Source organism: Nerophis ophidion, linkage group LG02, assembly GCF_033978795.1.
Source record: "Nerophis ophidion isolate RoL-2023_Sa linkage group LG02, RoL_Noph_v1.0, whole genome shotgun sequence".
Lineage (NCBI taxonomy): Eukaryota > Metazoa > Chordata > Actinopteri > Syngnathiformes > Syngnathidae > Nerophis > Nerophis ophidion.
The window spans coordinates 60,391,233-60,415,127 of NC_084612.1; the positions used below are offsets into that span (position 1 = coordinate 60,391,233).

At 39.8% G+C, this 23,895-nt stretch overlaps 1 protein-coding gene across 3 annotated transcripts in view; it reads right to left on the reverse strand.

The window, feature by feature from the left end:
* Positions 1-1,200: 1,200 nt before the first annotated feature.
* cldn19 (claudin 19) overlaps positions 1,201-23,895 on the reverse strand; it is a 59,425-nt gene continuing 36,730 nt past the window's right edge. For 2 of the 3 annotated variants that reach the window (XM_061887783.1, XM_061887778.1), the window contains 4 exons: positions 22,162-22,326; positions 20,164-20,248; positions 16,536-16,682; positions 5,821-6,091 (listed from right to left, as the gene is read on the reverse strand). In XM_061887783.1, the coding sequence (XP_061743767.1) occupies positions 6,055-6,091; positions 16,536-16,682; positions 20,164-20,248; positions 22,162-22,326 (434 nt within the window). In that variant the 3' untranslated portion in view covers positions 5,821-6,054. Of the gene's footprint in view, positions 2,527-5,820; positions 6,092-16,535; positions 16,683-20,163; positions 20,249-22,161; positions 22,327-23,895 lie in introns of those variants that run through there. The other variant, XM_061887789.1, reaches the window with a different exon arrangement.

The window sequence follows — 23,895 nt, forward strand, 5'->3', positions numbered from 1 at the left end:
GTTCTCCCACTTAAAATGATGACAGAGGTCTGTAATTTTCATTATAGGTACACTTCAACTGTGAGAGACAGAATGTGAAAAAAAAAAATCCAGGAATTCACATTGTTGGAATTTTAAAGAATTTATTTGTAAATTATGGTGGAAAATAAGTATTTGGTCAACCATTCAAAGCTCTCACTGATGGAAGGAGGTTTTGGGTCAAAATCTCACGATACATGGCCCCATTCATTCTTTCCTTAACACGGATCAATCGTCCTGTCCCCTTGGCGGAAAAACATCCCCAAAGCATGATGCTTTCACCCCCATGCTTCACAGTAGGTGTGGTGTTCTTGGGATGCAACGCGGTATTCTTCTTCCTCCGAATACGACGAGTTGAGTTTATACAAAAAAGTTCTATTTTGGTTTCATCTGACCACATGACATTCTCCCAATCCTCTGCTGTATCATCCATGTATCCATTTTGGTATAAACTCAACTCGTCGTGTTTGGAGGAAGAAGAATACTGAGTTGCATCCCAAGAACACCACACCTACTGTGAAGCATGGGGGTGGAAACATCATGCTTTGGGGCTGTTTTTCTGCTAAGGGGACAGGACGATTGATCCGTGTTAAGGAAAGAATGAATGGGGCCATGTATCGTGAGATTTTGAGCCAAAACCTCCTTCCATCAGTGAGAGCTTTGAATGGTTGACCAAATACTTATTTTTCACCATAATTTACGAATAAATTCTTAAAAATTCCTACAATGTGAATTCCTCAATTTTTTTTTCACATTCTGTCTCTCACAGTTGAAGTGTAGCTATGATGAAAATTACGGACTTCTGTCATCATTTTAAATGGGAGAACTTGCACAATCGGTGGCTGACTAAATACTTTTTTACCCCACTGTAAGTGTCTATATTCCCTATAATAGCCTACTATCAAAAATACTATGTGTTGCAGGCTGAAGCAAATCATCGTTGACAGAAATGTTGAAATGTAATATTTATTCTACACATTTTTACAAAATTAGCAGCTGAGATAGGCTCCAGCACCCCCCGCGACCCTGAATGGGACAAGCGGTAGAAAATGGATGGATAGATAGAAACCATTAGTAAATCAGAGGCTACTCAGAAGGTGAGATAACTACTGGAAATGACTGGCTTTTAACGGCCAAAGGTATACATGTGTGTGTCCAAGTTAAAGGAAACGGCAGGCTGTCTTCTTTTAATAGATTTATTACAATCTTTGGCAAGCTAGGTAATGTTTGCTGTGGTCTGGAACAACATGGCACACAAACAACTATCAGAAATGCAGCCAATATTACATACAGATCATGTGTCATGAGACATGCAAATATAAATTGTATACAAAGAAGATACAAGTAAAGGATATTAAATGATATAACTACACATGAGTAACAATGAAGCCAGACGTACATACAGCTAGCCTAATTAGCATGTTAGCATCAATTAGCTTGCAGTCATGCACTGACCACTCCAACAAGACAATAACATCAAAAAAAGCGCACCTTTGTGCATTCACGCACAGCATAAAACCTTTGGTGGACAAAATGAGACTGTGGAGGGGGGCGTGGCCTGCGGACCTGCAGCGGAGCGGGGTGTGCCAGGACCGGCTTCCAGATCAGCGACAGGTGCGTAGATGTCTCACCTAGGCCTGGTTATCTAATCACCTGTCGCTCTGTTAAAAGGCAGCGGCCGGGGAGGAGAGAGGTGGTGGAGCTGGAGCGAGAGCGAGAGATGGACCACCAGTCAAAGCCATGAGAGCCTGGATCAGGTTCACAATACAGTTTTTATTTTTCAATAAAGTGTCTCTTTTGTGGTTTTCAGCAATTGTCTGTTGTTGTTGTCTCTCTCTGGCTCCTGCTCCAGCTCCACCACCTCTTTCCTCCCCAGCCGCTGCCTTTTAAGAGAGAGACAGGTGATCAGAGAACCAGGCCCAGTTGGGCCATCTGCGCACCGGTCGCTGATCTCAAAGCCGGTCCTGGCACACTCGGCTTCTCTGCAGGTCCGCAGACCACGCTCCCCTCCACAGAGACAAAGGAGAGGAAGATTTGACATGTAAACAAACTGTTGAGTCACAGTCCACTCTATGGTGAGTTCAAGAACCACCAAAATTTAGTAGGACAAAACGATGTTCACCAAATAGTGTCATCAGTGACGCATACACACAAACATATTAAACAGTGGTAGTTCTAACAATTGTGAAGGTTTGTGTCATGTTTGTCCTCAAACAAAAAACACAATAAAACCCCAAAAATATTTTCCCCCTCTTTTTCCAAAACCTAGTGCCACTAAAGAAACTTAGTAACATTTATTTTAGAGTTGATATTCATATGTTGCTTGAAAATATCCCAGGGAGGAATGAATCGTAAATCCCTGCCTCTCAAAAGAATAAGAATCAAGAATCGTTTGGAACTGGAATCAAAACGAGGAACTGGAACCGGAATCCCAGAATCTTCACATCCGGGTCGGCCCGAGTCAACGCTGAAAGTCACAGCTTGATGAGGCCTTCAGGACCACATCATCTGCAAACAGCAGAGAAGAAAGTCTAAGGCTCCTAAAACTGGAGACCCTCAACCAGGCACTTGCACAGAAATTTTGGGGCACCGGTGATCAAGCCAGAAAAAAACAGCACCAGTTAAAAAAAAAAAATCTATTAAAATATTATTATTTCACCCCTATTTTCCGGACCATGTGGCGCGCTGCCGATTAATGGTTTATTTTTTTTTTTCATATATAAGGCGCACCGGATTATAGGGCGCATTAAAGGACTCATATTATTATTATTTGTTTCTAAATATAAAATACTTCCTTGTGGTCTACATAACATGTAAAGGTGGTTCTTTGGTCAAAATGTTGCATTTATGATGTTTTACAGATCATCTTCAAGCCGCTTTCTGACAGTCGCTGCCCGGTGCGCCGTTTTGTGGGCGGTCTTATTTATGTGGCTCACCTTCAACAGCGTCTTCTCCCCGTCATCTTTGTTGTAGCGGTGTAGCGTGCAAAGACGGGAGTGGAAGAAGTGTCAAAAGATGGAGATAACTGTTAATGACATTTAGATTTTACTTCAATCAATAACGAAGCAGCATCTTCTCATCCGGAAACAACAACAAGGCCTTAAATGTGTCACGTGAAAAACCGTCCGACCGGAACTCTCTAATAACTAAAGTTCCTTGGGTGAATAATGTAAACTCACTACACCGGTATGTTTTAGCGCTTTCATGGCGAGTTTACTGACAGATAAAAGAGAGAACGTTATAGTACTTTATATTAGAAATGGCAACAGTGTAGGATGAATGTCCCATAACAAAAGATAGAGAAAAAAGAAGAAGCTTATCGACTACGGTGTCATCACAGACTACAAAGGCGGACCCGCGCAATTTTTCAGGGCTTATGCAGATCCCAAATACGGATCAGCAGGTACCAGAAGGTAAGAAACGTTGGTTTTACATAATATTGCGGAACAAAACCCCAGATAATATGTATCACCTTATACACACACCATAATAATACTCCTATGTTGAAGCACATCAAGTGGTATGGCTTCATAGCTTACCAAAGTCTCGCTAAAACATTCTGATGGATTTCTGAGCGCCGTGTGTAGTGTTCTATATTTTCAGTGGAACTTATAAAATGTTGCTGTTGTTTACTTGAGTCATATTGCCATCTTAAAGCAGTCCATACACGTATTTCTTAAGTGTGAGTGCCATCTACTGGTCACACTTATCATTACATGTACCAAATAAAATTGCTTTGAGGTCGGTTGGTAAGCAAGACCCGAATCAAAAGGATTTTATGTGTGCCCTATAGTTTGGAAAATACGGTATATGAGACAGTGGTGTGGTAAAAACCTGAATACCAGACTAATTCCTCAGACTAAGGAGCAATTTTTACTCAATATTATTATCAAGGAAAAACTTAACCCAATGGGATGACAATGAGAAACCTTGGAGAGGACTGCGGATGTGAGGACCCCGCCTCTAGGCAACCGGTGTAATGGACGTCGAGTGGATTTAGCATAATAGTGAGAGTCCAGTCCATAGTGGATCTAACATAATAGTGAGAGTCCAGTCCGTAGTGGATCTAACATAATAGTGAGAGTCCAGTCCGTAGTGGATCTAACATAATAGTGAGAGTCCAGTCCGTAGTGGATCTAACATAATAGTGAGAGTCCAGTCCATAGTATATCTAGCATAATATTGTGAGAGTTCAGTCCATAGTGGATCTAACATAATAGTGTGAGAGTCCAGGACATAGTGGATCTAACATAACAGTGTAATAGTACAGTCCATAGTGGATCTAACATAATATTGTGAGAGTCCAGTCCATAGTGGATCCAACATAATAGTGAGAGTCCAGTCCATAGTGGATCTAACATAATATTGTGAGAGTCCAGTCCATAGTGGATCTAGCATAATATTGTGAGAGTCCAGTCCATAGTGGATCTAGCATAATATTGTGAGAGTCCAGTCCTTAGTGGATCTAACATAATATTGTGGGAGTCCAGTCCATAGTGGATCTAACATAATGGTGAGAGTCCAGTCCATATTGGACCTAACACAATAGCGTGAGAGTCCAGTCCATAGTGGATCTAACATAATAGTGAGAGTCGAAGTCCATAGTGGATCTAACATAATAGCGTGAGAGTCCAGTCCATAGTGGATCTAACATAATAGTGAGAGTCCAGATCATAGTGGATCTAGCATAATATTGTGAGAGTCCAGTCCATAGTGGATCCAACATAATGGTGAGAGTGCAGTCCATAGTGGATCTACCATATTAGTGAGAGTCCAGTCCATAGTGGATCTAGCATAATATTTTGAGAGTCCAGTCCATAGTGGATCTAACATAATATTGTGAGAGTCCAGTCCAGAGTGGATCTAACATAAAATTGTGAGTGTCCTGTCCATAGTGGATCTAACATAATATTGTGAGAGTCCAGTCCAAAGTGGATCTAACATAATAGTGAGAAAATGTGGATTTGCAGAAAAAGTGGGCTTTTTTTTTTTTTTTAGGAAAATGTGGAGAGATACTCTATGCGTCCTGAAGGAACTGAACATTTTGGTCTTTGATGGAAAAAGTAAATAACATTGTTTCTTATTGTCACTATTTCAATAATTTTACATATAGTCAGAACATATGTGTAGTACACAAGATTGTTTGGTAACACTTTAGTTTGGGGAACATATTCACCATTAATTAGTTCAACAAAGTACCAATGATTGTCACACACACACACACACACACACACACACACACACACACACACACACTAGGTGTAGCAAAATTATTCTCTGCATTTGACCCGTGAGGGGAGCAGTGAGCCGCAGCAATGGCCACGCCCCGGGAATCATTTTTGGTGATTTAACCCCCAATTCCAATTCTTGATGCTGAGTGCCAAGCAGGGAGGTAATGGGTCCCATTTTTATAGTCTTTGGTATGACTCGGCCGGGGTTTGAAATCACGACCTACCGATCTCAGGGCGAAGACTCTAACCACAAGGCCACTGAGCAGTTGCTCATTAACATGCAAATTGGTAACATATTGGCTCTTAATTAGTCATTATTACGTACTTATTAATGCCTTATTCTGCATGGCCTTATTGTACAACAACCCCTAACCTAACCCTAACCAAATAACTCTTATTTAAGTCTTTGGTAATTAGAATTTGTTCCCCATACTAAAGTGATACAGATTGTTTACCATGACGGCAACTGTTTTGCAGCAAACACGTCACACATGAAGCATGTTTGAATAATATCTTTCCTATGTCTTAAACATATTAAAAAGCAGAGTTGAAGGAAAGGAACAAGACAAAGTTTCAATACAGTATTAGATTTTAATCAGTACAATGTGCTTCTTACTTGAAAGACTCATTTCTCAAACGAGCATATGATAATATCAAAAATCAGGACGTAACTGGTCGTGATGTCTGAGATTCCATAATCAATGGTGAATAAATAATCGGCGTGCTTATTTAGACGTGTGTGTGAGAAAACAGGGAAAGAAGAGTCAGTAGTTGGGACACTTGGAAAATCTTGATAAAAAGCTGATCAGTCAGGAAAACTAGTTTCACTCAACAACTCTGCCCTGAATTAGAAAAGAGAAGAAGTCAGAGAAGAATTGTATTAAAAGACAGAAGAAGAAATAAATCTGTTACTTCAAACAACCTTGAAGTGTTTTCCACAGTCAAATTCTTGAGTCTGTTGTGAAGCAGATGTGGGCAAACTTTGACTCGCAGCTTCCATCATTTGAAGTAAATATATTAATATATTACAAACACCAAAACCAGTGAAGTTGGCACGTTGTGTAAATGGTAAATAAAAACAGAATACAGTGATTTGCAAATCCTTTTCAACTTATATTCAATTGAATAGACTGCAAAGACAAGATATTTAACATTAAAACTGGTTAACATTGTTATTTTTTGCAAATTTTAGCTCATTTGGAATTTGATGCCTGCAACATGTTTCAAAAAAGCTGGCACAATTGGTAAAAAAAAAAGACTGAGAAAGTTGAGGAATGCTCATCAAACACTTATTTGGAACATCCCACAGGTGAACAGGCTCATTGGGAACAGGTGGGTGCCATGATTGGGTATAAAAGCAGCTTCCATGAAATGCTCGGTCATTCACAAACAAGGATGGGGCGAGGGTCACCACTTTGTCAACAAATGCGTGAGCAAATTGTCCAGCAGTTTAAGAACAACATTTCTCAACCAGCTTTTGCAAGGAATTTAGGGATTTCACCATCTACGGTCTGTAATATCATCAAAAAGTAGGAAGAATCTAAAGAGAAATCACTGCACGTAAGCGGCAAGGCCTTGACCTTCAATCCCTCAGACGGAACTGCATCAAAAAGCAACGTCAGTGTGTAAAGGATATCACCACGTGGGCTCAGGAACACTTCAGAAAACCACTGTCAGTAACTACAGTTGGTCGCTTCATCTGTAAGTGCAAGTAAAAACTCGATTATGCAAAGAGAAAGCCATTTATCAACAACACCCAGAAATGCTGCTGGCTTGGCTGGGCCCGAGCTCATCTTATATGGACAGATGCAAAGTGGAAAAGTGTTCTGACGAGTCCACATTCCAATTTTTTGGGGGGAAACTGTGGACGTCGTGTCCTCCTGACCAAAGGGGAAAAGAACCATCCGGACTGTTACAGGCCCAAAGTTCAAAAGCCAGCATCTGTGATGGTATGGGGGTGTATTAGTGCGCAAGGAATGGGTAACTTACACATCTGTGAAGGCACCATTAATGCTGAATGGTACATTCAGGTTTTGGAACAACATATGTTGCCATCCAAGCAACTTATTTTTCATGGACGCCCCTGATTATTTCCGCAAGTCAACGCCAAGCCATGTGTTACAACAGCGTGGCTTCATAGTAAAAGAGTGCAGGTACTAGACTGGCCTGCCTGTAGTCCAAACCTGTCCCCCATTGAAAATGTGTGGCACATTATGAAGCATAAAGTACCACAACGGAGACACAAAACTGTTGAACAACTTAAGCTGTACATCAAGCAAGAATGGGAAAGAATTCCACCTGAAAAGCTTCAAAAATTGGTCTCCTCAGTTGCCAAACATTTACTGAGTGTTGTTAAAAGGAAAGGCCATGTAACACAGTTGTAAAAATGCCCCTGTGATAACTTTTTTGCAATGTGTTGCTGCCATTAAATTCTGAATTATTGATTTGCAAAAAAAAAACAAGTTTCTCAGTTGGAACATTAAATATCTTGTCTTTGCAGTCTATTCAATTGAATATAAGTTGACAAGCATTTGAAAATCATTGTATTCTGTTTTTATTTACCATTTACACAACGCCCCAACTTCACTGATTTTGGGATTTATAAATATTATACCCGATCATGGCACCCACCTGTTCCCAATGAGCCTGTTCACCTGTGGGATGTTCCAAATAAGTGTTTGATGAGCATTCCACAACTTTCTCAGTCTTCTTGCCACTTGTGCCAGCTTTTTTGAAACATCTTGCAGGCATCAAATTCCAAATGAGCTAATATTTGCAAAAAATAAAGTTTTGCAGTTTGAACTTTAAGTATCTTGTCTTTGCAATCTATTCAATTGAATATAAATTGAGAAAGATTTGCAAATCATTGTATTCTGTTTTAATTTACCATTTACACAATGTGCCAACTTCACTGGTTTTGGGTTTTGTAAATATTATATTAGGTATATTTATATAAAGTATAGCGTGTATACTTTTGTCCCCTTTCTTCAAGACTACTACTTATTTCACTGTTTTACTGCATGCTTGAAGTTCTCTACCGAAGTATCACAACATAACACAAAAAACAAAGTGGAATTTTTACTTATTTTTTCACTGAATAAACTTTAAAAAACATTATAGATTTACATTTTGAAGTACACAAATTAAATATGTGTGTCTTTGAAGTAGCTCTGTATTATTCACATGCTTGCAGTCAAACGAAAACATAACACATAATACAACCAAAACAGGTGTATAAACACTAATTTTTCTGATGGACTAAAACTTTTCTGCACAACTTGCTTCTCCTCAGGTCTTCTTGGTCTCACAGACTTAGGGTCCTCTGTCATTAAACCCACACTCTGCTTTCTATGTTAGCCTCGTTTTATGTCCAGTACCTTGGATTACCGTAATGACACTTAGATTATCCTTGAATTTACTGTAATACTTGTATTATTACAATATTTGGATTACTGTAATGACGCTTAGATTACCAAAATGGCACATGGACTGCCAAAATGACTCTTGGATTTCCGTAATGAAAATTGAATTACCGTAATGACTCTTGGATTCCTGTAATGACAGATGGAGTACACTTGGACCACCGTCATGACTCTTGGATTACCATAGTGACACTTGGATGATGGAAATGGTTCTTGGATTACAAAAATGATATTTGGATTGCCGTAAAGACACTTGGATTAGCCTTAGATTACTGCAATACTTGAATTATTACAATATTTGGATTACTGTAATGACAGATGGAGTACCATTGTGACACTTGGATGATGGTAGTGGTTCTTGGATTACAATGATGATACTTGGATTACTGTAATGACTCTTGAATTACTGTAATGACTCTTGAATTACCGTAATGACTCTTGGATTACCGTAATCACTCTTGGATAACCATAATGAATTTTGAATTACTTTAATGACTCTTGGACTAATGTAATGACAAATGTAGTACACTCGGATTACCGTATGACTCTTGGATTACCGTAATGACTCTTGAATTACTGTAATGACTCTTGGAGTACTGTAATGACAAATGGAGTACACTACGATTACCGTAATGACGACTCTTGGATTACCGTAATGACTCTTTGAGTACCATAGTGACACTTGGATAATGGTAATGGTTTTTGGATTATAATGATGATACTTGGATTACCATAATGACTCTTGAATTACTGTAATGACTCTTGGACTACTGTAATGACAAATGGAGTACACTCGGTTTACCGTAATGACTCTTGGATTACCGTAATGACTCTTGGAGTACTATAGTGACATTTGGATGATGATAATGGTTCTTGGATTTCAATGATGATACTTGGATTACTGTAATGACTCTTGGACTACTGTAATGACAAGTGGTGTACACTCAGATTACCGTAAAAACTCTTGGATTACCGTTATTTCTCTTGGATTATCGTAATGAATCTTGAATTTCTGTAATGACTCTTGGACTACTATAATGACAAATGGAGTACACTAGGATTACCGTAATGACTCTCGGATTACCGTAATGACTCTTGAATTTCTGTAATGACTCTTGGACTACTGTAACGACAAATGGAGTACACTAGGATTACCGTAATGACTCTTGGATTACTATAATGGTTCTTGGATTACCGTAAAGACTCGTGGAGTACCATAGTGACACTTGGATAATGGCAATGGTTCTCGGATTATAATGATGATACTTGGATTACCGTAATGACTCTTGAATTACTGTAATGACTCTTGGACTAATGTAATGACAAATGGAGTAAACTCGGATTACCGTAATTACGCTTGGATTACCGTAATGACTTTTGGATTACCGTAATGACTCTTGGAGTACCATAGTGACACTTGGATGATGGTAATGGTTCTTGGATCACAATAATGATACTTGGATTGCCGTAATGACACTTCATCCCAGTGACACGAGAATTACAACAATGAGTCTTGGATTGCCGTATTATTTGGATTACCGCAAAACCACATGGATTACCGAAATACTTAGATTGCCGTAATGATTCTTGTATTACTGTAAAGACCCTTGGATTACCATGATGACATTTGGATTATGGTTGTGACTCTAGGATTACCGTAATGACACTCTGAGTGAGTACCGTAGTATTTGGATTACCATAATGACGTAAGGATTAGGGTGATACTTATATTACTGTAATGATACTTTTATTACCATTATGAAATTTTTATTACTGTAATACTTGGATTACAATAATGCCACTTGGATTACGGTAATAACTTTTGGATTGCTGTAATGGCACATAAAGTGCCGTAATACTTGGGTTACGGTAATGACACACGGATTATCCTTGGATTGCTGTAACACTTGGATTGTTACAACATTTGCATTACTGTAATGATATTTAGATTACCAAAATGGCACTTGGACTACCGTAATGACTCTTGCTTTACAGTAAGGGCAGTCAGATTTTTATAACGACATTTGATTATGACTCTTGGGGACAGGTTGATTGGCAACACTAAATTGGCCCTAGTGTGTGAATGTGAGTGGGAATGTTGTCTATTTATCTGTGTTGGCCCTGCGATGAGGTGGCGACTTGTCCAGGGTGTACTCCGCCTTCCGCCCGATTGTAGCTGAGATAGGCGCCAGCGCCCCCCGCGACCCCAAAAGGGAATAAGCGGTAGAAAATGGATGGATGGATGGATTTCCGTAATGACAATAAAATTACCGTAATGACTCTTGGATGTTGGTAATGGTTCTTGGATTATAATAATGCTACTTGGATTGCCGTAATGACACAAGGATCTTCGTGATGACAGTTTATCATAGAGACACAATAATTACAACAGCCTTTCCGGTACGGTCTATTCAGGTGTACTAGAGAGGAGGCTACGCCGGATAGTTGAACCTCGGATTCAGGAGGAACAGTGTGGTTTTCGTCCAGGTCGTGGAACTGTGGACCAGCTCTTTACTCTCGGCAGGGTCCTTGAGGGTGTATTGGAGTTTGCCCAACCAGTCTATATGTGCTTTGTGGACTTGGAGAAGGCATTCCACCGTGTCCCTCGGGAAGTCCTGTGGGGAGTGCTCAGAGAGTAAGGGGTATCGGACTGTCTGATTGTGGCGGTCCGCTCCCTGTAGGATCAGTGTCAGAGCTTGGTCCGCATTGCTGCCAGTAAGTCGGACACTTTTCCAGTGAGAGTTGGACTCCGCCAAGGCTGCCCTTTGTCACCGATTCTGTTTATAACTTTTATGGACAGAATTTCTAGACGCGCAGTCAAGGCATTGAGGGGTTCCGGTTTGGTGGCCCCAGGATTAGGTCTCTGCTATTTGCAGATGATGTGGTCCTGATGGCTTTATCTGGCCAGGATCTTCAGCTCTCACTGGATCGGTTCCCAGCCGAGTGTGAAGCAACCGGGATGAGAATCAGCACCTCCAAGTCCGAGTCCATGGTTCTCGCCCGGAAAAGGGTGGAGTGCCACCTCCGGGTTGGGGGGGACACCCTGTCCCAAGTGGAGGAGTTCAAGTACCTCGGCGTCTTGTTCACAAGTGAGAGAAGAGTGGATCGCGAGATCCACAGGCGGATCGGTGCGGCGTCTTCAGTAATACGGAAGCTGTATCGATTCGTTGTGGTGAAGAAGGAGCTGAGCCGGAAGGCAAAGCTCTCAATTTACCGGCCGATCTACGTTCCCATCCTCACCTATGGTCATGAGCTTTGGGTCATGACCAAAAGGACAATATCACGGGTACAAGCGGCCGAAATGAGTTTCCTCCGCCGGGTGGCGGGGCTCTCCCTTAGAGATAGGGTGAGAAGCTCTGCCATCTGAGAGGAGCTCAAAGTAAAGCCGCTGCTCCTCCACATGGAGAGGAGCCACATGAGGTGGTTCGGGCATCTGGTCAGGATGCCACACGAACGCCTCCCTAGGGAGGTGCTTAGGGTACGTCCAACCGGTAGGAGGCCACGGGGAAGACCCAGGACGCGTTGGGAAGACTATGTCTCCCGGCTGGCCTGGGAACGCTTCGGGATCCCCCGGGAAGAGCTGGACGAAGTGGCTGGGGAGAGGGAAGGCTGGGCTTCCCTGCTTAGGCTGCTGCCCCCGCGACCCGACCTCGGATAAGCAGAAGAAGATGGATGCAGTCTTGGATTGCCGTATTATTTTGATTACCATAAAACCACATGGATTACCGAAAAACTTGGATTGCCGTGATGATTCTTGTATTACTGTAATGATTTTTGGATTACCATGATGACATTTGGATTATGGTTTTTAATTCCATTATGTTTGGATTACTGTGAAGACAATTAAGACTACCAAAATGGCACTTGGACTACCGTAGTGGCTGTTGGATTTTTGTAATGACTCTTGGTTTACAGTAGGGACATTCAGATGTTTATAATGACACATTGATTATGACTATTGGCTTTCTGTAATGACAATTAATTTACCGTAACGACTCTTGGATTACCGTAATGACACTCTGAGTACCAAGTACTTGGATTGCCATAATGACCTATGGATTACTGTTATACTTATAATACCGTAACGATACTTAGATTACCATTATGACACTTGTATTATCGTTATACTTGATTACAATAATGCCTTTTGGATTATGGTAATGACTCTTTGAAAACTGTAATGACACATAAATTGCCGTAATATTTGGATTAACGTAATTATACTTAGACTACCATAATGACATATGTATTACCGTAATACTTGGATTAACGTAATGACACTTGGAATACCATAACGACATGTACAGTAAATCATTGGAAAGCACAGAACCTGTAATTTCTCACACCACAAACATGATTTTGTATTGATAATTTATATTGCATTGCACAAAAGTTTAAAGACTTATGGTAGTTTAGAAATAGCATAACAAATCCTGTCCCTAAAGAATTTTGATGACGTCATTTGGAAAAGTTGGGTACATGGTTCCTAACAGGTTGCTTAAAGACCGCGAATTGTAGTTTGCCGACACCTGATTTCAACAAACTTAAACTTTGATTCAGGAATTCAAGGAGGCGAACAACATTTAACACATGTTAGCGTTGTTAGTGTTTCATTGGGTGACATTTGAAAAGACTAATACTTTGTTGTGATGTACATTTTTTGAAAAGAATGAATAGCAGACTGTGAAAAATTAAGTTAGAAGTATTGGTATGTACAAAACTAAAACCGGTGATGTTGGCACATTGTGTAAATGGTAAATAAAAACACAATACGATGATTTGCAAATCCTTTTCAACTTATATTCAATTGAATAGACTGCAAAGACAAGATATTTAACGTTCCAACTGGAAAACTGTATTTTTTGCAAATGTTAGCTCATTTGGAATTTGATGCCTGCAATATGTTTCCAAAAAGCTGGCACAAGTGGCAAAAAAGACTGAGAAAGTTGAGGAATGCTCATGAAACACTTATTTGGAACATCCCACAGGTGAACAGGCTAATTGGGAACAGGTGGGTGCCATGATTGGGAATAAAAGCAGCTTCCATGAAATGCTCAGTCATTCACGAACAAGGATAGGGCGAGGGTCACCACTTTGTCAACAAATGCGTGAGCAAATTGTCCAACAGTTGAGGAAAAACATTTCTCAAACAGCTAATGCAAGTATTTTAGAGATTTTACCATCTACGGTCCGTAATAATATCAAAAGGTTCAGAGAATCTGGAGAAATGACTGCACGTAAGCGATGATATTACAGACCTTCGATCCCTCAAGCGGTACAGCATCAAAAAGACACATCAGTGTATAAAGGATATCACCACGTGGGCTCAGGAACACTTCAGAAAACCACTGTCAGTAACAACAGTTTGTCACTACATCTGTAAGTGCAAGTGAAAACTCTACTACGTAAAGCGAAAGCCATTTATCAACAACACCCAGAAACGCCGCCAACTTTGCTGTGCCCGAGCTCATCTAAGATGGACTGATGCAAGGTGGGAATAGTGTTCTGTGGTCTGACAAGTCCACATTTCAGTTTTTGGAAACTGTGGACGTCGTGTCCTCCGGAAGAAAGAGGAAAAGAACCATCCGGATTGTTACAGGTGCAAAGTTTAAAAGTCAGCATGGGGTGTACAGGTAAAAGGAAAGGCCATGTAACGGAGTGGTAAAAATGCCCGTGTGCCAACTTTTTTGCAACGTGTTGCTGCCATTAAATTACAAGTAAATGATTATTTGCAGAAAAAAAAAAAAAAAGTTTCTCAGTTGGAACAATAAATATCTTGTCTTTGCAGTCTTTTCTATTGAATATAAGTTGAAAATGATTTGAAAATCATTGTATTCTGTTTTTATTTACGAATTACACAACATACCAACTTCACTGATTTAGAGTTTTGTATTTATTGACAAAACACAAAAACTACTTTATGTCCACATGACGAGAAATACTTTCAAACAAGTGTTTTGTTCTTTCCTCCACACAAAATCGTAGGTGTTTGTCCCTAAAAATTTAGGGGCAGGGAGAAGATTTTCAAAAATGTTTTTCTTTATTTCTTAACCTTCTTATTTCTAAATGAAATTAAATATCATAACCTCTTTGTTCGGATGTCAGTCTTGACTCAAGACGTGAAGTGTATAAATGAACACAAATTGAACCCTTGGAAGGTGAGCACACATGAGGCAGGTCATATGGCAGGACTTGTAAAAATAACAAGTATTTATATTTAAATACTAGAGTTGTAAATCATAATCCGCACATTTTATTTGTTTTTACTGGTGGACTCGTGGTTAGCACTTTAGCACAGTCAAGAGATGGTGGATTATCTTTACAGGTAAAGCTCAGGGTTTTATCAATAATGTTCATTTTTTTTTTAAATGCAAAAAAATATGTCTTCTGGAGACATGTAGTTTATCTGACCAAACCCGTCAGATTATTGGAGGACATTTAGATGTTAATTGGCTGTCCAGCTTTTTGCACAAGTAAACACTCTGCAGGGCTACTAATGTCGGAGATTTAATCGGAGAGTTTGCATGTAAGCAGATATTATCTGATATCAATATCGGATTGGGACACGCCGTATAGATACCGTATTTTCCGGACAGTAGGGCGCACCGGAATATAAGGCGCACTGGCGATGAGCATAATATTGCGAAACAAAACGCCAGATAATATGTCTTACCTTATACACACACCATAATAATAATAATAATAATAATAATCAAGGTCGTATTAAAACATTTTGATAGATTTTTGACCGTTGTGTGTAATGTTCTATATTTTCAAATGGAACTTAAAATGTTTGTGTTTACTTGATTCATAGTGCAGTCTACACGTATCTCGTATGTGTGACTGCCATCAGTAGGTCACACTTAGTATCATTTCACCATGTACCAAATAAAATAGCTTCGAGGTCGGTAAGCACAACCAGCATTATTCCATACATTCGGCGCATCGTTATAAGGCGAGTTTTGGGAAAACGAAAGGATTTTAAGTGCGCCTTATAGTCGAAAAAATATCCTAATATAAAAAAAATAAATATATACTGTACATGGATGAAATGTTCTGAAAGTAAACATTTATTGTAAATATGAAAACGTACATATATTTACGAGTGGATAAGAGTAAATAAATTAGGTTTAGTACCAGAGGAATGATACTTGTATTTCTAACTTGTTAACTTTGTTACATTGTTTCGTTTTCTGACATTTTGATGACATATGCTACTCTATGACTACCTGCTTACATTACACATCTGTACATTTAAGTGCTTGTGCTTTAAATCGTCTTCTCTTTGGATATAATCTGTGTGGTTGAGGTTTTAGCTGACATTTTTGTGGTTGCGTGGCTGTACAGTATAACATGTGTATATGGACACAAGCATTGTGTAGTAGTTACCGTAGCAACCACACTTCCCCCGTACTGTGGGCTGTAGGGTTTAATGGGTTAATATTTTATTTAAAAAAAGTAAAAAAATTGTTCAATAAAAAGTTGACATTATTATAATTTGGAATTTATTGTTTTGGAAATGTTGTCTTGTCAATGGTCATCATTGTTCTCTACACAAGTCATACTATTGCAGTTTCAATTTGGCAAAAAGGATTCAGTTCACCTCAAAAACTCATCAACACTAGCATAAACATTGTATTAATACACACTTGTATATTCAATATAGATTTATATATGTAATATACATGTATATATTTAATATACATGTGTGCATTTAACATACCATAAGGAAGATCACAATGATGTCCTCAAAGATTTAGCAGTAGTACTACAGTTTAATGGTGCATATCAATAATTGTGGCGTAGTTATACTGTAATATTGTGCAGTATGCTGCTGGGTAGCAGGTTGGGTTTTTACACGTACTCCCTGGCCGTTGAAGGCTGTGATTGGCGGTAGTACTGCTGGCCTTGCAGGTCGTCTTTAGAGCAGGAGCAGCACAGCAAGGAACCGCCCAGTATCGTCAGGCTGGCCGCGGCCCAGCCCACAAAGAGGGCGGAGCCAAACTCATACCTGCACGGGAAACATAGATACTGCCATTACAAAGATTGCATTTGTCCAAAATCATCAGACACTTTAATAGTAATAATAATGGAATAGATTTATATAGCGCTTTTCGAGAGACTCAAAGCACTTCAGAGAAAAGTGTGAACCCATCATTCATTCACTGGTGGTGGTAAGCTACTTTCGTAGCCACAGCTGCTCTGGGGTAGACTGACGGAAGCGTGGCTGCCAGTTTGCGTCTACGGCCCTTCCGACCACCACCTATCATTCACCAGTGTGAGCGGCACCGGGGGCAAGGGTGAAGTGCCCTGCCCAAAGACACGACGGCAGCGATTCGAATGATATGATGCGGGGAGCGAACCTTCAACCCTCAGGTTTCTGGCACAGCCGCTCTACCCACTACGCCATGCCGCCCCAAATTGATAAATTAATTGACTATACTCCATAAGTTTGCAGCATATACTTTTCAAAAAACACCTTTGCAAGTACACAATATTTTGTAAGTAGAAATGTCCGATAATGGCTCTTTTGCCGATAGCCGATATTATCCAACTCTTATTTACCGATTCCAATATCAACCGATACTGATATATACAGTCATGGAATTAACACATTAATATGCCAAATTTTTTTCTGATGCCCCGCTGGATGCATTAAACAATGTAACAAGGTTTTCCAAAATAAATCCCCTCAAGTTATGGAAAACAAATGCCAACATGGCACTGCCATATTCATTATTGAAGTCACAAAGTGCATTAATTTTTTTAACATGCCTCAAAACAGCAGCTTGGAATTTGGGACATGCTCTCTCTGAGAGAGCATGGGGAGGTTAAGGTGGGCGGGGTTGGGGGGGGCGGGTTTTGAGGTGTGGGGGGGCGGAATGGGGGGTGTACATTGTAGCGTCCTGGAAGAGTTAGTGCTGCAACGGAGTCTGGGTATTTGTTCTGTTGTGTTTATGCTGTGTTACGGTGCGGATGTTCTCCCGAAATGTGTTTGTCATTCTTGTTTGGTGTGGGTTCACTGTGTGGCGTATATTTGTAACAGTGTTAAAGTTGTTTATACGGGCACACTCAGTGTGACCTGTATGGCTGTTGACCAAGTATGCCTTGCGTTACAGTTACCGATACCGATAATTTTGAAACTAATACCGATAATTTCCAATATTACATTTCAAAACATTTATCGGCCGATATAATCGGCAGTCCGTATTATATCATTATATCCATGATTAGATGCTTTCTAATTCCACAAGAGTTTATGTCTTGTTCAACCATTCTGTGATGACTGAACAATGCTAAGCGTGAAGAGGCCCTATGTACACACTTTTGCACCGTTAATGTTTTTTTGTGTGTTTTTGTGTGACGTTCACATATTTGTATTGTGCTTTTAACGGCCTCTCTGGGTTCCATCAACACACAACCCAAGCCAGCGAAAAGTGAACTGGAGACCGCCAGCCCGCTGAGAGCTCCCAGTTCCAGCAGAGATGCGCGAGGCAGCTGCCCAGCACATAAGAGGGGTTGATGCATCAGTGTGGGAGATGTGGAGGAGGAACTGGGGGGCAAGAAGCGCAGCTACTGGGATGGTTGACAACCTTCCGTGTGACATTTGCCAAGAACGGCGAAAAGGGGAGTCTCACCCTTCTCAGGGAGCACGTGATTGACACGGAGAGGCCAGGCCAAATGTTTCCCCGTTACCTTCTTTTTGCCTTGTAAGTTGTGTGTGAGGAGGCCATGGCAAGTCTACTGAAAACGGGCATCATCAAAGCCCTTGGGCGTCAGCTGTCGTTATGGTGCCAAAGAAGTTGGGAGGATGGCGCTTCTGCGTAGACCGCAGACCTGTCAATGGGGTGACGAAGAAAGATGTATACTCTCTTAGATGCCTAAGAGCGAGTAATCCAATAACGAGAATGTTTCCGGTGTGAATCCCCCATCTGCTATTCCATTTGCTGCTTGGGCAGGACACAAAGCCCACATTGCCCACAGAGAAACTTCACTCTATGATAAGCTGAACCACAACTTGCCAGATACGGTTCCCAGTTGCTCCATCTTCTTCTCGTTTTGTCTTCGTCATAATGAGCCTTTGTAACTGGCCCTGGGCTTATCCTGGTTTTCATCTTAGGACCTTCAAAAGATTTACTATAAGGTGCCACTTTCCCCTTAGGCCCGGCATAAGACTGCATTTTGGACCTATGTATTTAAGGACCTCCCCCTTTTGACTGTGTGATGTAGCGATGATCTTTACCAGATTGATAGCTCAAGTGTTGGCCAGGGTCCCTCTCCAGCAGCGCCTCATCGACCTCGATGACATCCTTGCCCGTGGCAGCATTAAAAGCCCCTTCGGGTCTTCTGGGATAAAATCTGAGGCTATGGTTCTCAGTCAGAAAAAAAGTTGGTTGCACCCTTCTGGTTAGAAGAGAGGTTTTGCTCTGGGTAGACGAGTTTAAGTATCTCTTAGCTCTTGTTCACTTGTGAGGCAAGGCATGGCAGGAAATTATGTGGCATTGTGGTCATCATCTAGGTGAAGAGTGAGCTGAGCCAGAATGCAAAATTTTCAATTTAGTGGTTGAGGTACTGTATGTTCCTACCCTCACCTATGTTTACAAGCTTTGGATAGTAACCGAAAGAGCGGCGGAAATGAGTTTCCCCATTGGGTGGCTGGACTCACCCTAAGAAAAAAGGTGAGGAGCTTGGTGATTCCGGATAAGCTCAGAGTATAACTGCTTCTCCTTCAAATGGAGAGGATCCAGTTGAGGTGGATAGGGCTATTGCTGCCTGGACAACTCTCTGGTGAGGTATTCTGGACATACCCAGCTAGAAGAAAGCTCTTAAGTAGATCTATGTTTCTGTGTTCCTTCAGTGGAACTGGATGATGTGGCCAGAGACCTAAAAGTCTGGATGAACCTACTGAGACTGCACCCTGCGAAGAACATGGATCGACGGATTGACATCTCCAGCCCATAAGTCCACGTCCACTGGGCACCATCTGGCGGCCTACAGTGTTCCGTCTACCATATCATAGGGAAAAATTTGAATTTTCAGGATTTTTTAATAGATGGTACAGATGAGTGAGGAACATTTTGAATATGGAATGATTTGAATTGTTTGACAAAATAGGGAAATAGCAACATATCACATTCATTGGTGACATAGATCACACAGTGCTAAAAGACAACCTCTGGTGCTCATTCAGTACTCTTATTTACTCATATCAATTCTTATTATGAAATATTTCTCCATATTCGCAGATATGTTATATTTTACATCGCTATATCTAGTCTATTTATACCTGCATTGTCCTTTCCATCCTTACACTTTCCATTATTGTAACTGAGCTACAGTGTTGAACAATTTCCCTTGTGGATCATTAAAGTTTGTCTAAGTCTAAGTCATATTAGCCTCTTCAAGATGTCTTGGCACCTCTCGAAATGCACACGATCGAGATGGTTCCTCCACCACATCTGATACCTGAATGGATGGACTTTGAATCCTACCTGGCGTTGGCTGGGGTATTTGGGTTGAAGAACTGGTAGGACACCTGAGCTGCATACCAGGAAACTGAAACCAGGGTACACAGACCTGTGAGAAGAAAAGACCAACATGTTAGTTTGGATCCTACCACGCCATCAGTGAAACATCTTCACATTTAGAAAGGGGGTTCAGATATCTAATTGCACGTGTCTGTAGGATGTACTGTAATAAGTTCCTAAAACATGGTAATAGTTCTGTACTGATAGTTGTAGAAATCACCACCGCCAATGTAATCATTGCGGTTGGTTAGTTTGCCTGTTAGTTAGCAGGTCTTTAAGCGCAAATGTCCGCAATGGAACAACTGACTAGATCAGAGGTCTTCAACAGAGGGTCCTTGACTCTTATGGGGTCTGCAAAGTTACTGCAGGGAGGTCATGAAATTTTGGTTGATGTAGACATTTTAAAAATATATTTCTTTCCCTGCAGTTTTATCACAAAATGTTCTTAGATACACTTTAACATTACACGCTGTTGTGTAGTTCACAAATGGCAATGGCATGGCCACTCTGCTCACGGTTCCGTGTAGGTTTAAAATAAAAATATTAATAGGTTATTATTTTCATGTTAGCATTTTAGGTAGCTAGAGATTAGCGCTCTATTTGCCAGATAGTAATTAGCAGCTGTTTCCAGCGCAACGATTGGCAGCACTAGCTGCAGGCTATCTATATAACGGTGCTATAATGTTTTATTCCAATATCCTAGTATTACACAATAACAAGGTACATATAAGACATGTTTTATTTAAAACATAATTGTAAATACAGTAGGAAATATGGACATATACACAACCCAAAACCAGTGAAATTTACACGTTCTGTAAATGGTAAATAAACCCAGAATACAATGATTTGCAAATCCCTTTCAACTTATATTCAGTTGAATGGACTGCAATGACAAGATTTTTAATGTTCGAACTAAGAAACCTACTTTTTGTTTTGCAAATTATAATTAATTTAGAATTTAATGGCAGCAAAAAATTTGACATAGGGGCATTTTTACTACTGTGTTACATGGCCCTTCCTTTTAACAACACTCAGTAAACGTTTGGGAACTGAGGAAAACCATTTTTTAAGGTTTTCAGGTGGAATTCTTTCCCTTTCTTGCTTGAGGTACAGCTTAAGTTGTTCAACAGTCCGGGGTCTCCGTTGTGGTATTTTAGGCTTCATATTGCCCCACACATTTTCAATAGGAGACAGGTCAGGACTACAGGCAGGCCAGTCTAGTACCCGCACTCTTTTACCTTGAAGCCACACTGTTGTAACACATGGCTCGGCATTGTCTTGCGGAAATAAGCATTGATAACGTTGCTTGGATGGCAACATACGTTGCTTCAAAACCTGAAAAGGTTTGCAACTCATTGTATTCTGTTTTTGTGTACAATTTACACAACGTGCCAACTTCACTGGTTTTGGGTTTTGTAAATAAGGGGTCCCTGTTCCATCGCTCCAATAGTTTGGGCGTCCTTGGCATGGAAAACCTTGAATCAAAGGGTATAACTGTAAATGGTGGGTTTTAAAGTCACACACCCCTCCAGTGTCACACATCCTATGGCACTAAAGTATGAGGTATTTGCGAGCGGCATCCCCCACACACTAATCAGGAGCACAGGGCCTGTTGCCATGGGAACCTCATTCAAATGGTTGCTCAAGGACAACCCCCTTATCTGATAAGAGGATGTATGCTCTTAAGCAGAGAAGACAGACATTTTGAGGACCCATGCCATGCTTTTGCGGGATGTCACCTTAGTATTATTTTGCTTCAAACAGTCACACTGTAAAAAATAAATAAAAAATGATGAATCTGAAAATTGACAGGTGACTTCTCATTAGACAAAGTATGAGAGGCCGCAACCTGTCCAGCATCAAAGTGACATCAGCAGTTTGCGCCGCTTGACATGTTTACAGCGACACATAATTCATATCCATATAAAAGTTTGATGTAAAAAAAAAAAAAAAAAACACCTGCAAGAAGGAAGAGAACCCCTCCCGTCACGGCGATACGCATCTTGATGGGTGGGTTGGTATCTCCAACCTTTGTGCACTTCATGCCCACCACGCTGATGATGATGCCGATTAGGCCGATCAGCACCGCCAACACCATCAGGGCGCGACACGTCTGGATGTGGACTACAAGAAAAACATCAAAATTCAGAATCACTGCAAACCAACACAAAAGCATCCACGTTTCTGCTGGGTTTTCTTTGGCAAACAAAAAAAAGATTAAAACACAACCGAAACTTTAAAAAAAATAAAATAAAACTCTCACATATCTTAGTAGGAGGAAAACATCTCCACATTATTACACACACAATAACTTGCACATAATCATCATTTTATTGTGAAAATAATGTTGGCTATATCATTAACAGAAAGTCCCATTATATGACTTATAGCAGTGGTTCTCAACCTTTTTTCAGTGATGTACCCCCTGTGAACATTTTTTTAAATTCAAGTACCCCCTAATCAGAGCAAAGCATTTTTGATTGAAAAAAAGAGATAAAGAAGTAAAATACAGCACTATGTCATCAGTTTCTGATTTATTAAATTGTATAGCAATGCAAAACATTGCTCATTTGTAGTGGTCTCTCTTGAACTATTTGGAAAAACAAATATAAAAATAACTAAAAACTTGTTGAAAAACAAACAAGTGATTCAATTATAAATAAAGATTTCTACACATAGAAGTAATCATCAACTTAAAGTGCCCTCTTTGAGGATTGTAATAGAGATCCATCTGGATTCATGAACTTAATTCTGAACATTTCTTTTACAAAAAAAATGTTTTTAACATCAATATTTATGGAACATGTCCACAAAAAATCTAGTTGTCAACACTGAATATTGTATTGCTGCATTTCTTTTCACAGTTTATGAACTTACATTCATATTTTGTTGAAGTATTATTCAATAAATATATTTATAAAGGATTTTTGAATTGTTGCTATTATTAGAATATTTAAAAAAAAATGTACGTACCCCTTGTTATCACTTCAAGTACCCCCAGGGGTATGCGTACCCCCATTTGAGAACCACTGACTTATGGTATTGGGGCTCAAATGACAACAAATTAAATAAATAAATAACATTTTTAAATAATTACTTAAATATGTAATCAAATAATTAAAATCGGCATTAAAAGCATACATTTGTTAATAATTGTTAATTTATTTAATCTAAAAATAAATATTAATTCATCATTTTATCATTTCATAATTTGATTATTTTTTAATCATTTAATTAATTACTGTTTTCTTATTTAATAACTTAGTTTTTTCATGATTCTATTTGCTATTTCATTAATTAATGATATAAAAAACTATTTCACAATCAGACTTTGACCTAGACTTAGACTTTCTTTTTATTATCATTCAAATTTGAACTTTACAGTACAAATAAGAACAACATTTCGTTGCATTAGCTCATGGTAGTGCAGGATAATAAAAAAAAAAGCAACAAAGTACAGATATAAATAAATAGATTACTGTACAGATAAATATATTGCACTTTTGCATATGCATCCACATTTATGGATGTATGTTATATTGTCTTTATATTCCAGCCAGTTAATCCATTTTTGGGGGGAATTGAGGGGATTATTATGATGCGTTCAAGAGCATTACGGCCTGAGGGAAGAAGCTGTTACAGAACCTGGAGGTTCTGCTATAGAGGCTGTGGAACCTCTTTCAAGAGTCCAGC